The sequence below is a fragment of the Mus caroli genome, unplaced genomic scaffold, assembly GCF_978045245.1.
Source record: "Mus caroli unplaced genomic scaffold, Mus_caroli_1 scaffold_10, whole genome shotgun sequence".
Taxonomy (NCBI): domain Eukaryota; kingdom Metazoa; phylum Chordata; class Mammalia; order Rodentia; family Muridae; genus Mus; species Mus caroli.
Window position 1 is genome coordinate 106,760,691 of NW_028227265.1, and position 11,839 is coordinate 106,772,529.

General features: G+C 50.3%; 1 protein-coding gene across 1 annotated transcript in view; it reads right to left on the reverse strand.

Annotated features, from left to right (window-relative positions):
• The window catches only part of Sfrp1 (secreted frizzled related protein 1), a 35,809-nt gene extending 25,088 nt beyond the window's left edge, over positions 1-10,721 (reverse strand). The window contains exons 1-2 of the mRNA XM_085844063.1: positions 9,851-10,721; positions 4,618-4,695 (exon numbers count right to left, since the gene is read on the reverse strand). Coding sequence (XP_085700189.1) covers positions 4,618-4,695; positions 9,851-10,394 — 622 coding nt within the window. The 5' untranslated portion in view covers positions 10,395-10,721. The remainder of the gene's footprint in view (positions 1-4,617; positions 4,696-9,850) is intronic.
• Positions 10,722-11,839: the final 1,118 nt, after the last annotated feature.

Consider the following 11,839-nt stretch of genomic DNA (forward strand, 5'->3'; position numbering starts at 1 on the left):
ATTTAAAAGCATAAACGGACCTTATTTTGTTCTAAGGCTCGGATTTTCCTCACACGTTAGCCATGAAGTTAGCGCGTCCTTTGTCGGTGGTACAGGCAGATAGAGCATCCATTAATCACGCGGAAGGTAAATATGGCCCCAGACACAGAGCCTGCTCTCATGCAGCTGTGCTGCTATAATTGCGGGGCTGGCAGCTGGTCTCCCCCATATCCAAGAGGAAACCTAAAGTTTAGTTTGGAAAGTTCTGAGCTGACTTTTTTTTTTTTAGAGAGCGAACTGCCTTTCAGCGAAGTTACAACAGCGGCTCAGCCAACGTAGCTTGAGAGATTCCTGAGGCAGAGAACAGATGCACAGAGAGCAGGACCAGGGGGGAATACTTCTAGGAAACATTCCCAGTGCTGGCTGGAGAAGATTTCTTCTCCTTTCCCGTTTGACTAATTTTACCTATTGCCAGGTACAGTTTTTCTCTTTGAGGAAACATGTAAACAAACGGAGGGAAGATATTCTCTCAGAGGGCAAGGAAAATTTCAGGAGGCAAAGAAACCTTTTTTTTTTTTTCCGAGTAAAGGAAACACAAACACAGGGCTGAACAAGAACTCTCAGGTCCCAAATGTAAAGACTCCAGTACAAGGGACGCACCCTGCTTCTTTGGGGTAATGTAGCATCCCAAGGATGCTACAGAAAGGCCTATGGGCACTCACTGGAAGCAGAAAAGAACCAAAGTGGTTGGAAGTGAAATAAAAAACCCACAGTGGCTATGAACCAGATTAGCATCTCCCTGAGATAAATGAATTGAGAGAGAGAGAGAAAGAGAGAGAGAGAGAGAGCTGTAGGCATGAGCTTTTAACACTAAGGTTGTCAATGTAGAAGCTTGCAAATGCTACGCTGGCCTCTTGAAGAACTGAGCACAGCACCCAGTCATTGTAGTGCAGCAGGCAGGGTGACCACCATTTTGAGGCCAAAGGCTTTGCGTCAGCTAACCATGGGCTCCCCATTTCTGCAGCCTGATCCAGGCTGATCTGGCTGCATTCCTGAGCATCCGCACATGCACACTTTCTGCTGTTGTTTTTGCCTGTTATGCGGGGGGAAAATATGTGCCCTGCACCGAGAGGGTAGAGTGCACAAGGCAGACAGGCCATAGGGTTGAAAAATGCAACATCCAGTGGGGAAGGTAGCAGGCTCAGCATGTCCAGCTCCACGCTGGTGATGAGAGTACTAGGATGTGAAGGGAGAGCGAGAAAGAAAGTAAGAGTGTGTGCTCGCCCCTAAGGAGCACACCCTCTCACACAATGCTTTCCAGCAACCGGTATCTTCCCACTGGGGACACCAGGGCCACTTAATACAAAGCTTGATCCCTGGAGTGGGGAGTCAAACATTCTTTGCCTTGTGTTAGCTTGCATTGTCAGCGGCTTTTGTTTTCTAACTGAATCCCATCAGTGTGGCTGACTGCCTCTCTTCCTTGAAATGAACCGAGCTAAGCAACAAGTTTCTCAACAAGGCTGCATTCTGCAGGGGCGCTCAAAAGGGCAGGGCTAAGCTCAGTCCCCACAGAGAGAGAGAGAGAGAGAGAGAGAGAGAGAGAGACAGAGAGAGAGAGAGAGAGAGAGAGAGAGAGAGAGAGAATATCCTATTTATCATTTTCTAAAAATCTTATAAACAAAAAAGCCAAGAACTGCTCTCCTCTCCCTCAGAAAAGCCTGGCACATCCAGCGTTCACCGTGCACACACAGGCACCTGTGTGCCGTAGTCGATGTTTTCCATCTTATAGGAGAGGAAGAAGCCCCTCCATGAGTCAGAGTACGCCAAGGGAGAAGGGCAGATCCTTCAGCATCATTGGGTGGATTTCGTAAAATGAACCGTATGCAAGGTCTCGGGGGACCTCATGAACCTAAGAAGAAAATACTTTTAGAGTTACAGGATGACATTAAATAGCCCATCGCTCTGGACCACCGAGCCTGACTGGTTATTGATTAAGAGGCACTCCTTTAAGTAGTGGCCTGGGGGCTGCTGGCTTGGCTGGAACCTACTGCAGTAGGGGAGTGACCAGCAAAGGTAAGTTGAGGCACATCCTCTGGACTTCTGCCTTCATTAGAAAGCCAACCTTTCCATGTCAGGTTCTCCCGAAGGCTTGTAGCCCTTGACTTCCAAATGTATCTGCGAAACCCCCAAGGGACAAAATTTGGGGATGGGAGTGAGAGAACGGGGCAGGGAGAATTAATGACGATTTGGGTTTGATAAGTTCCAGACAAAGATCCTGGATCTACATCTCCTTTCTCAACAAGGCTGCACTGGCTTTGGCCTTTTAATTCCTATAACCTCTGCTCCAAAGGAAAACCGCCACTCCCTAGAAAATCGGGGATTGATGTCTAGTAGGGATTTCAAAGTCTAAAGTTAAATTTTAACTTAGTCTAGGTAGGTATATTTGGACCGGTGGCCAGCAGAATTCATTCTGCTCAATAAACGTTAAGTAAAAGGATACATACAGATAAAGACTCGAACCCACACACAGGAAGTCAGTCCCGGCCAATCACCTCCATTCCTTCAGTTCTAGGGCTTTCTATCACATGTCTCTGAACCTGATTAAGTCCACAAACATGGGGCATCCGGCAGAGCCTGACACTCTGGGCTCCATCTGAGATCTTTCCCCAGACTCACACCATGTCAGGGCAACTGGTAAATGTGAGCACTGTGGTTCACCATCTCTAAGATAGATGACTTGGGAAGAACAACTTCTTCTTTAGGCCTCCTGGGGAGCCTCTGAGATTCTTCCAGCCCTCCCCCATGGAACAAAAGGCTTCCTGTCAGGGCTCCTTTCAGATTCTATTCACCCTCTTGTTTCTCTTCCTTCCAGGTTTATCATTGGGAAGGACCGGGTGCCTGTCTTTATGGATAAAAAGCTTGCAGCTGCAACAATACAGGGCTATGTACCCACACACTGGCCTGGGCCCAGTTTGGGGCACCTCCTGAGGCAAGAATAGATACTTAACATCAAGACAGGAGCGACTTTTTGTGGTATATGTACACATATACCATCCATAACTTGCTTGTTGATACAGGCCTGGCTATGTAGCCCAGACTGGTCTCAAACTTAAGCTCTTCCTGTCTCTTCCACCCCCAAGTGCTGAGATTATAGATAGGCACCACCATACCCAATTTCTTGCTCATATTTTAAATGAATTCGAAATAAAACTCTAGGTGTATGGTATGGTGGCCTGTACCTGTATTCCCAACATAGGGAAGTAGATGTAAAAAGATGTAGAGTCTGAATCTAGCCTGTGCTACATAGCCAGTGAAAGGCCATCCTGGGCTATATCCAGGACTGTTTTTGTTTGTTTGTTTGTTTTTTAAAAGTATTAAAAAATTTTAAAGAGACAATAAGAAAAAAAGGGTATGACTTACACAAGCAACAAAATGTAGCAGAAACCGGGTGTTTTTCTTACACATACTACTGCCCTCTGGATAACAAATGAGACAAATATAAACACATGATAACAAAATTAAAGCCATCAGAAATAAACATAGCTTTTTAAGAATGTGTGGCCCATAGGCTCAGTGAGGAACCAAGCCTGACAACCCACGTGGAATCCCCAGCAACCACACGAACAGGAGAAGATGTGTACCAGGATACACGAGCTCCCTGGGCTTGCGCGTGTCCGCACACGCGTGTGGAGCTCACTGGAGCACAGCACTTCACAGTATCAGATTGGCTCTGTGCTTTATCATGTCAGGTTAATGAAAACAGAGCGGCTCTGGACGACATGAAGACTCACGCCACCTACCTTTATCCCTTCTCTTCTAAGAAGCTAGGAGAAATCCACCCCAGAACTGCAAGCATCAGCCCGAATCTGTCCTTCAGTAAAATGGTCCTGGCCCTGGCTGCTGCTCTGCGTCCAGCAAGGGAGACCAAGAGAAGGAGGGAGTGGGCTCCTTCTCAGAGGTCAGAAGTCACTGGGTTTTCCTGTTGGCCAGAGTGGCCATCCTAGGAGGGGCCTGGATTTGCTCCCTAGCCCAGGCTATCCCCTCTCTGTCACATCCTGGGAAGGCACCCCACCCACCCCGGGCCATTTCAGTCCATGGTAGAGTAGTGCTGACATCTAGGGGTGAATATAAAAATCAAACCATAGAGAAAGAGCCAAGTCAGGGCTGCTTCCGCAGCAGGTGAAGAGAACTCTACAGTCTAGCACCTTAGCTTCATCCCTGTCCCTAAGTCTTCATCCCTCTGCCATTAAAGAAGGTTCCCCAAACTCTGAAACACAGAGGCATAAGCAGTCTAACTTTAAGAAAAGATGGTCCAAGCTGGGCATAGTGGCACACGTCTTTAATCTCAGCCCTTGGGAGGCAGAGGCAGGCAGATCTCTAAGTTTAAGGCTAGCCTGGTCTACAGAGTGAGTTCCGGGACAGCCATGGACAAAAGATGATCCATGCTTACTCTGCCTAGACAGACTTCATTTTGCCTAAGAAAGAAAATGAGAGGAACGAGGCAGAAGATGTGAAGCTCAAACAAGATGTTCCCATTGGCTTATGTCTGCAGGGGTGGGGGTTGGGGGGAGGTTGAGATGTGGGACAGGGAAAGGCAGGGATTCCAACGCCCCCCATGAGGCTGGAACTTGGTCTTACCAAACTCGCTTGCACAGAGATGTTCAATGATGGCCTCTGACTTCAACTCGTTGTCGCATGGAGGACACACGGTTGTACCTAGCAAGAGAAACCAAGCAGAAACAAGAGCTATAAGCCGTGGTGATGGGGACCCCGGACAACAGGCCAGGCTAACAAGATCTAGAGGTCTTCTGCGGCTCCTGAAAGGCTTCTTGTGAGTAACAGTGAAGGGGTCCTGAACTCAGAACCTAATGTGGAGGCAGATGAATGCTTTCATCAAACATTTCAGCTTAGATACACTGAATGTGACGGTTATTTAATCTACTGCTATTTGAGGTAGGTAGGGGCAGATCCAAGCTGCTGTGAGTACCTGAAAGGAAAAAAAGCAAAACAAAACAAAACAAACACACACACACACACACACACACACACACACACACACACACACACACAAACCCGGCTGGCTTAAAACCCAAAACAGATCTTCTCAGGACCTGTCTCTAGTTCTTCCTCCTCCACTTTATCTAGCGCTCTCTGATTCTGACCCCTCCTTATCGGCAGATTCTGAACAAGACAGCCCATCAATTTGACCAGGTCTCTAGGACCAAGAGAACAGCAATACTCAATTACTCAAGCTCAGGGCCCTGAAGTGCCATAGGGACTCCAAAAAGAACAGGCTGTGGGGTGGGGGAGGGGAGGGGAGGGGAGAGGAGGGAAGGAACTAGCAAGAGCCACCAAATGGAGGGCAGAGCTGGCCAAGGGAGGAAACCCTTTGGATGGTCTTTCATTAAGTGCTTTGAAGAAATCCGTATGTGCATGCGTGCGTGCGTACATGCCGCAAGCCACTGGGAGGCAGCTAGACCCCCATAGAAAGAGGCTTCAGAGGCCTCTTTGGAAGGGCAGAGATAATGTGTTTATAGGAGACTCCTCCAAGGGTGGAATTCCTCCTCCTCCTCACTGTTCACTGTCTACCAAACAATGTCCAGCTTACTAATGGTCTAGAAAGCCTAAGCATGGTCCACTCTCAGCACTGTGGTCACTGGAGGCCAGACCCTAGCTGAAGCCCAAAGGAGTCACCCTAAAACAGAAGCCAAAGGGAGGTTCGGTGTGCTGAACACCTATGCTCACTGGGACTTTCTTATCCCATCCCATATGGGTTCACCAACACCGGCTCTGATCCCTCCCCCTCCGCACCCGCCCCCTGCACACACACACACACACACACACACACACACACACACACACACACAGGGCTCAGGCTATGAAATGGGAACCCTCAGGCCCTGCTGCTCCCCAGCCTGCTCCCTCCAAGGCTGGGAACACATCTCCAGTCTGTATCAGCCAGTTTCTCTCCCACATGGACCACACTCTGGCAGCTGCCTTACAAATTTTAGGAGCAGAAGGAAGCACAGTACAAACTATGCAAGCCTCTGTTGGGCCAGATGTTAGAAATACACCAGAGCTTGTGATTGGGTTCTGGAAGTAACGTTTCTGAATAAAAACAAACAAACAAACAAGCAAGCCTCTTTCCCAGAAATCTCCATCGTGGTATCTGCTTTCCATGTAAAGTAAGAAAGAAAAAGGAAGGGAAGTTGTAGACAGAACCAAGTGACCTATAATAGGAAAATGAACTCTGTGTTTGGGTTTCCTCTCTGTTTTTGTGGTTGCTGTTTCTTCCTTCTTTCTTCTTCTTCTTCTTCTTCTTCTTCTTCTTCTTCTTCTTCTTCTTCTTCTTCTTCTTCTTCTCCTTCTCCTTCTCCTTCTCCTTCTCCTTCTCCTTCTCCTTCTCCTTCTCCTTCTCCTTCTCCTTCTCCTTCTCCTTCTCCTTCTCCTCCCTCCTCCTCCTCCTCCTCCTTCTCCAAGTAGAAGTTATCACATTGCAAAGTTCAAGGTATAAAACGTTGAACAAGGCATTCTAGGTCTCCTTCATACACCCCAAAACTCTACTGGCATTTCCAGGCTTTGCACTCCAACAGGACAAGAGGTTTCAGCCTGTGGGTTGAGCCCAGCCTGCAAGCACTCTCAGTGGCTTCTGGGGAGCCAGGGGGTGCAGAGTGATGGGTGGATCACAGTGTATTCTCAACATGGCTTTCCGTCTTCTCAGTACTTCCAGCCAAGAGTTGAGCAGCTCTCGCTAGAGAGAGGAGAGTGTGTAATGCAATATTAATCTCTGCCCCTTGTGTGTGTCTGGGGCCCTGCAAGGCTGCCTCACAGAAGCAACCAACTGAGACTTCCATTGGACAGGTAAACCAAATCATGACAGTAAAGTGTGAAGCCAATGAATGAAAGACTTAAAGGTTTTGTATTTCCTTATTGGTTATGAGGAAGTGGAAGGGGAAAGGCCAATGCTGAAGCCAGGACTAAGATTGCTTTGTGAAAAATCAATGTGTATAGGGAGAGAGTGGGGGAAAGGAGCTGGGAGAGGGGTGAGGGGAAGGGAGAGGCGGAGGCAGAGAGATTGATTTTCCCTGGGCAGCCAGTTCACTAAGAGAGGAGGAAGTCCCATAACAGAGAGTCAGGGAGAAGTCAGGGCTCCCTGGCCTCTCCAGTCTGTGACTTAACCTGGCTGATTTAATGCACAGCATGTCTAAACAACAGGACCAAACAAGACAGGCTCGCTCTCCCAACTTAGTGAAACCCGGCAGGGAAGGAGAGCGACCATTTATTAAATGAATGTAATGTATGTCCAAGACTTAAAAGTCAGTTTCCTGGGACGGACAGCATAATTGCTTTTCCTGACAGAAGCTAGGGTACCGGGAGCAGCCACTGTTTGAAAGAGAGGGAGGAAAAAAAAAGTCTTTGGCTCATTACTCAGGATTGGACTTACCTTTAATAACAAGGAGCTCGCCTATCCTCCCAAAACCTGTGTCCAAGCTTACTCGAAGATGTAGTGCTATGTTGAAATTTTAGATCTCCGTATTAGGGGTACAGGATAGACGAGGAACAGAACAAGGCACCTGTGTGGAACTTACTATCATCCCAAAGTGCCAGGGCTTGTTCCAGAGCCACCAGCCTAAGGTTTTGAGGACCAGTAGTGTAACCCGTCTTAACCTTTTCCCTAAACAGCGTAACACTCGACTGACAGACAGTCCTGTGGGGCAAACGTGGGTACCCATCGTGCAGGACACCCTCCTAGTGATGTCTCTCTGGAGATCAAAATCACTTAAGAGAAAGCCAGCCTACCCAGATAAAGCCTGCCAGATAAGACACATCACACACACACACACACACACACACACACACACACACACACACACACACACACCTTGATTCAACAAAGAATTCCTCCATCTGAGCACGGGACAAGGAGGAGCCAGATACACAGAACCACACAGAGGCACCCATAAATGAGTAGAGGGTGAGTTGAGTGTACCCTTGCCCTGCCCGTCTCTTGAAGGCATTTGTTTGTGTGACCTCTCCCTCAGAAACAGCAACACACACACACACACACACACACACACACACACACACACACACAAAATCTGGTCCTCTTGCCCGCAAACATCAGACCCTTCACACAAAACTGTTTCTCACAAGGCGTCCATCCACTTTAAGCCCAACCAATGGCCCCAGCAAAGGGTAATCCATCAGTGGCCATGGGGAATGGACAGAATTCAAGCAAAGTTGGCCACAGGCTCTCCGGGAAGGCAGGAGCTAGAAAGGAAGCTGAGGTCTGCAGGGGACTGAGGAGGTAGGAGGGGAGGACAGCTCAATGGGGATTGAAAGCACAGTGCTGGCCTAGGGAAATGCTCAACCCCCAGTGAGCCACCTCAAATGGCTACACATACTAGCCCTGAGGACAGAGGTGCCCCGGGCTACCATTTACCTTACAGGCTGGGGCCCACGCCAGACAAGGGCAATCACTTTGGACCTACCTTCCTTCCTAGAATGAATAGGAGCCTTCAGACTTTCCTCATGCCTACCCCAGTCCTCACTCTGGGGCAGCAAAATGAGGCACCAACAAGAGGCACTTGGCAGTGCATGCACTCCTGTAATCCTAGAACTGAGGAGACTGAAACAGGAGGAATTTGTGTTCAAGACCAGCCTGGGCTGAACACCAAGAGACTAAGACCCTGCCTCAGAAAGCCAAGACACCCAACACTTGAAGATAAGTAAAGTCTCCCCGTCAGAAATGGCCGGGAGGTGCCCACTTCTGTGACAAGGGCCACTGGACAAGAATATGTTATATACTCCTAGGGCTCACCCACAGGAATGAACACAGTCAGGATTCAGACCACCAGCATGCTGTGGTGCAGGAATGAGTTCTGTGTGTGTTTCTAGTTTGGTTTTGTTTGAGTCTCCAGATTTTCTTTTTCCCTCTCACATGAAAATTTCCCTTTAAATACAGGGTTCCCAAGAGAAATTCGGGCCCCCCAGGGTTCAGTATTTGCAGCACCCAATTTGCAGGTCCTCACCCTTCCAGGAGGAGATAAACAATGAGCTAATTACATTTTTATCTTTCTAATTACCCAAGGATTTGTGTGAAGGAGAGAGGCAGGGGGTAAGCAAGGCTGGGGGGGGGGGGGCGCACCAGAGGTTTTTGCATCCCCCTTGGTTTGCTAAACTCAAGGTTGCTGCCTGAATTTAGAGGGGAAGAAACAGAAGTTGTGCTTCCTAAACTTCTTTCCTCTTCCAGATCTGCAACACGACTGGCAGATAAGCTGAGCAGAGAGGATTTCTTGTTGATGGTTTTGTTTTTAGAGAAAAAAAATAGTTTACAAACTTATGAAAATAAATCCCTCCGTGTTACGTTTGGGGTTGTTTGTTTGTTTGTTTGTTTTTGTAGTTTGAGCGAGTGGTTTTCCAAGGGAGCAGTGTCTGTCTAGGATGTTAACAGTTTTGGAACAGGACACCAAACACTCTCTCTCTCTCTCTCTCTCTCTCTCTCTCTCTCTCTCTCTCTCTCTCTCTCTCTCTCTCTCTCTCTCTCTCTCTCTCTCTCTGAAGAGATAGACGTTCTTTTATTTAAAACCTAGGCTTTGCTTTCTTTCAGGTATGGAAAACGCCAGACTGGAGCTTAGGAAGAGCAGCTCCAGGTCTCCCACACACACCCCGGCCGCGGCTCACCAGCCATCACGGAGTACCTGGGGCGGGAGAAGCGCCAAGCGACGCCTGGGCCTCCCAGAAGCTTTCGGGATCCGGTCTGCACACCTTGCTGGTTGCGGTGCGCGGTTCCCGGGCTTTCTCCCACTACAGCCCTGGGCCAGTGCGGATGGGCGCGAGGGTTCGCGGGAGTGGGAAGGCATACCCTTACCTTGGGGCTTAGAGGCTTCGGTGGTATTGGGCGGGGTCATGGCGATGCAGACGTCGCCCTCGGGGAACTTGTCACATTTGAGCATCTCGGGCCAGTAGAAGCCGAAGAACTGCATGACCGGCTCGCACGAGTCGCGCACGGCCTCGCAGAGCCAGCGACACGGGTAGATGGGCCGGTCCAGACAGACGGGCGCGAAGAGCGAACAGAGGAAGACCTGGGTGCCCATGTGGCAGTTCTTGTTGAGCAGCGGCACCCAGCTGCTGGCCTGCTGCTTCACCTCTGCCATGGTCTCGTGCTCCAGCAGGTTGGGCAGCACCATCTTCTTGTAGCCCACGTTGTGGCACAGCCTCAGGTCCACCGGGATGTCCACGCACTGCGGGGGCTTGGTGTAGAAGCGCCCGCTCTGATAAGAGCCGATGTCGGACTGGAAGCTCACGTAGTCGTACTCGCTGGCCGAACCCGCGGCCAGCAGAGCGGCGGCCAACGCCAGCAGCACGCCCGAAGCGGCCCCGCCGCGACCCCGCGCGCTGCGCCCGACGCCCATGTTGCTCGGCGACGTCGGGGCTGCCCACGCTGCCTTCACGCGCGCGTCCCGCTGCAAACTTCCCGGAGCCTCCGGGGACAAAGGCGCAGTGCCGGGCCCCGTCCGGCTCGGCGGCTGCGCGCTGCTCCCCGGGTCTCCGATCGATGGGGTCCTCCGCTGCAGCAGGTCGCCGCGGCAGGGCTGGCGCGGGGCGGGGAGCGCGCGGGGCCGAGTGCTGTCCCGGCTCGCAGCGGCGCGGCGGGCTGCGGGCTGCTGCACCTACTTGCGACGCTGCAGCTCGAGTGCGCGGTGTGCGGGTGGCCGAGCCCTGGATCTCCCCGCGCGCAGCCAATCAGCTCCGCGCTGCCGGGAGCCGCTCTCCACACCGCGTCAGTCAGCCGCGCAGTTAACCAATCGCCGCGCCGGCCAGAAGGATCGGTTTACTAGAACTAGACCCAGGTCAACACCCCTTAAAAAGCAAAACCAAAAACTAAGCAAGTACTTTCGAAGGAGGCAAATGCAAAAGGGAGAGAGTAGTTAGAAGTGAGGGGTGGGTGGAGTCGGAGTTGGACGCTGTAATTAGTGTGAGTCGGTTTGTTTAAAAAAAAAAAGGACTCTTCATAATACTTGCAAATTGATGCAGTCTTGAAGACTTTTTTCTACTTCTTTTCCTCGTTCCAAGGAACAACGCAACAGACCAGCAGCCCTTCGCTCCACGGTTTTAATCTTATGTACAGAGTCAGGCTGCTTCCCAGCTGCTCAGATGGGCAGGCTGAACTTAGGGAGCTCTTTTAAATTCCCCGGGAGTCTGGGCTTTTGCAAAGACTAAGAGAAGGTGGTGTTTGTGGCTGTGTTCCAGGTGACCGAAGGCAGAACGGGAAAGGGGCTCACTGCGGAGAAGAGCACTGATCGTGTGGGTATTAGCTCCCAAGGACAGTTGACGATTTTAAACGATGTTTTTAAGACCCTACTCAAGTCTCAGCTCTGCAGACAACACATCGGTGCACAAACTTACACACACACACACACACACACACACACACACAGACGCATTTGTGGATTAGAAAGCCCAAACACTAAAAATACCAGCAGTGCTGGGTGGGTGGATACCAACTCAAGATACACATGCTAATTCAGAGGTCAAAAACCAAAGGTGTGTCCCCCCCAGACCCCTCCCGCATAAGGCAGAAGCCAGGCAAGAAAGAATAAGTCGTCCTCTAGCCTCCCCCACCCTTGACCACACACACCCACTACTCACTTCCTGGGAATTGCTTGAGTGTTCCAAATACTCCCCTTACATTCGGAGAGCTAGGGGTGGGATCTAGAGTAGAGAGGAGACCGCACAAGCAGTCTGAGTTCTCTGGATCTCCTCATTCTGTGTTCTTCATGGGGGGGGGGGGGGGAGCAGAGGATGCAGTGTGTTGCGGTACTGGGTGGCAAATGGGTCGCCACTCCTAGTTGCAAGG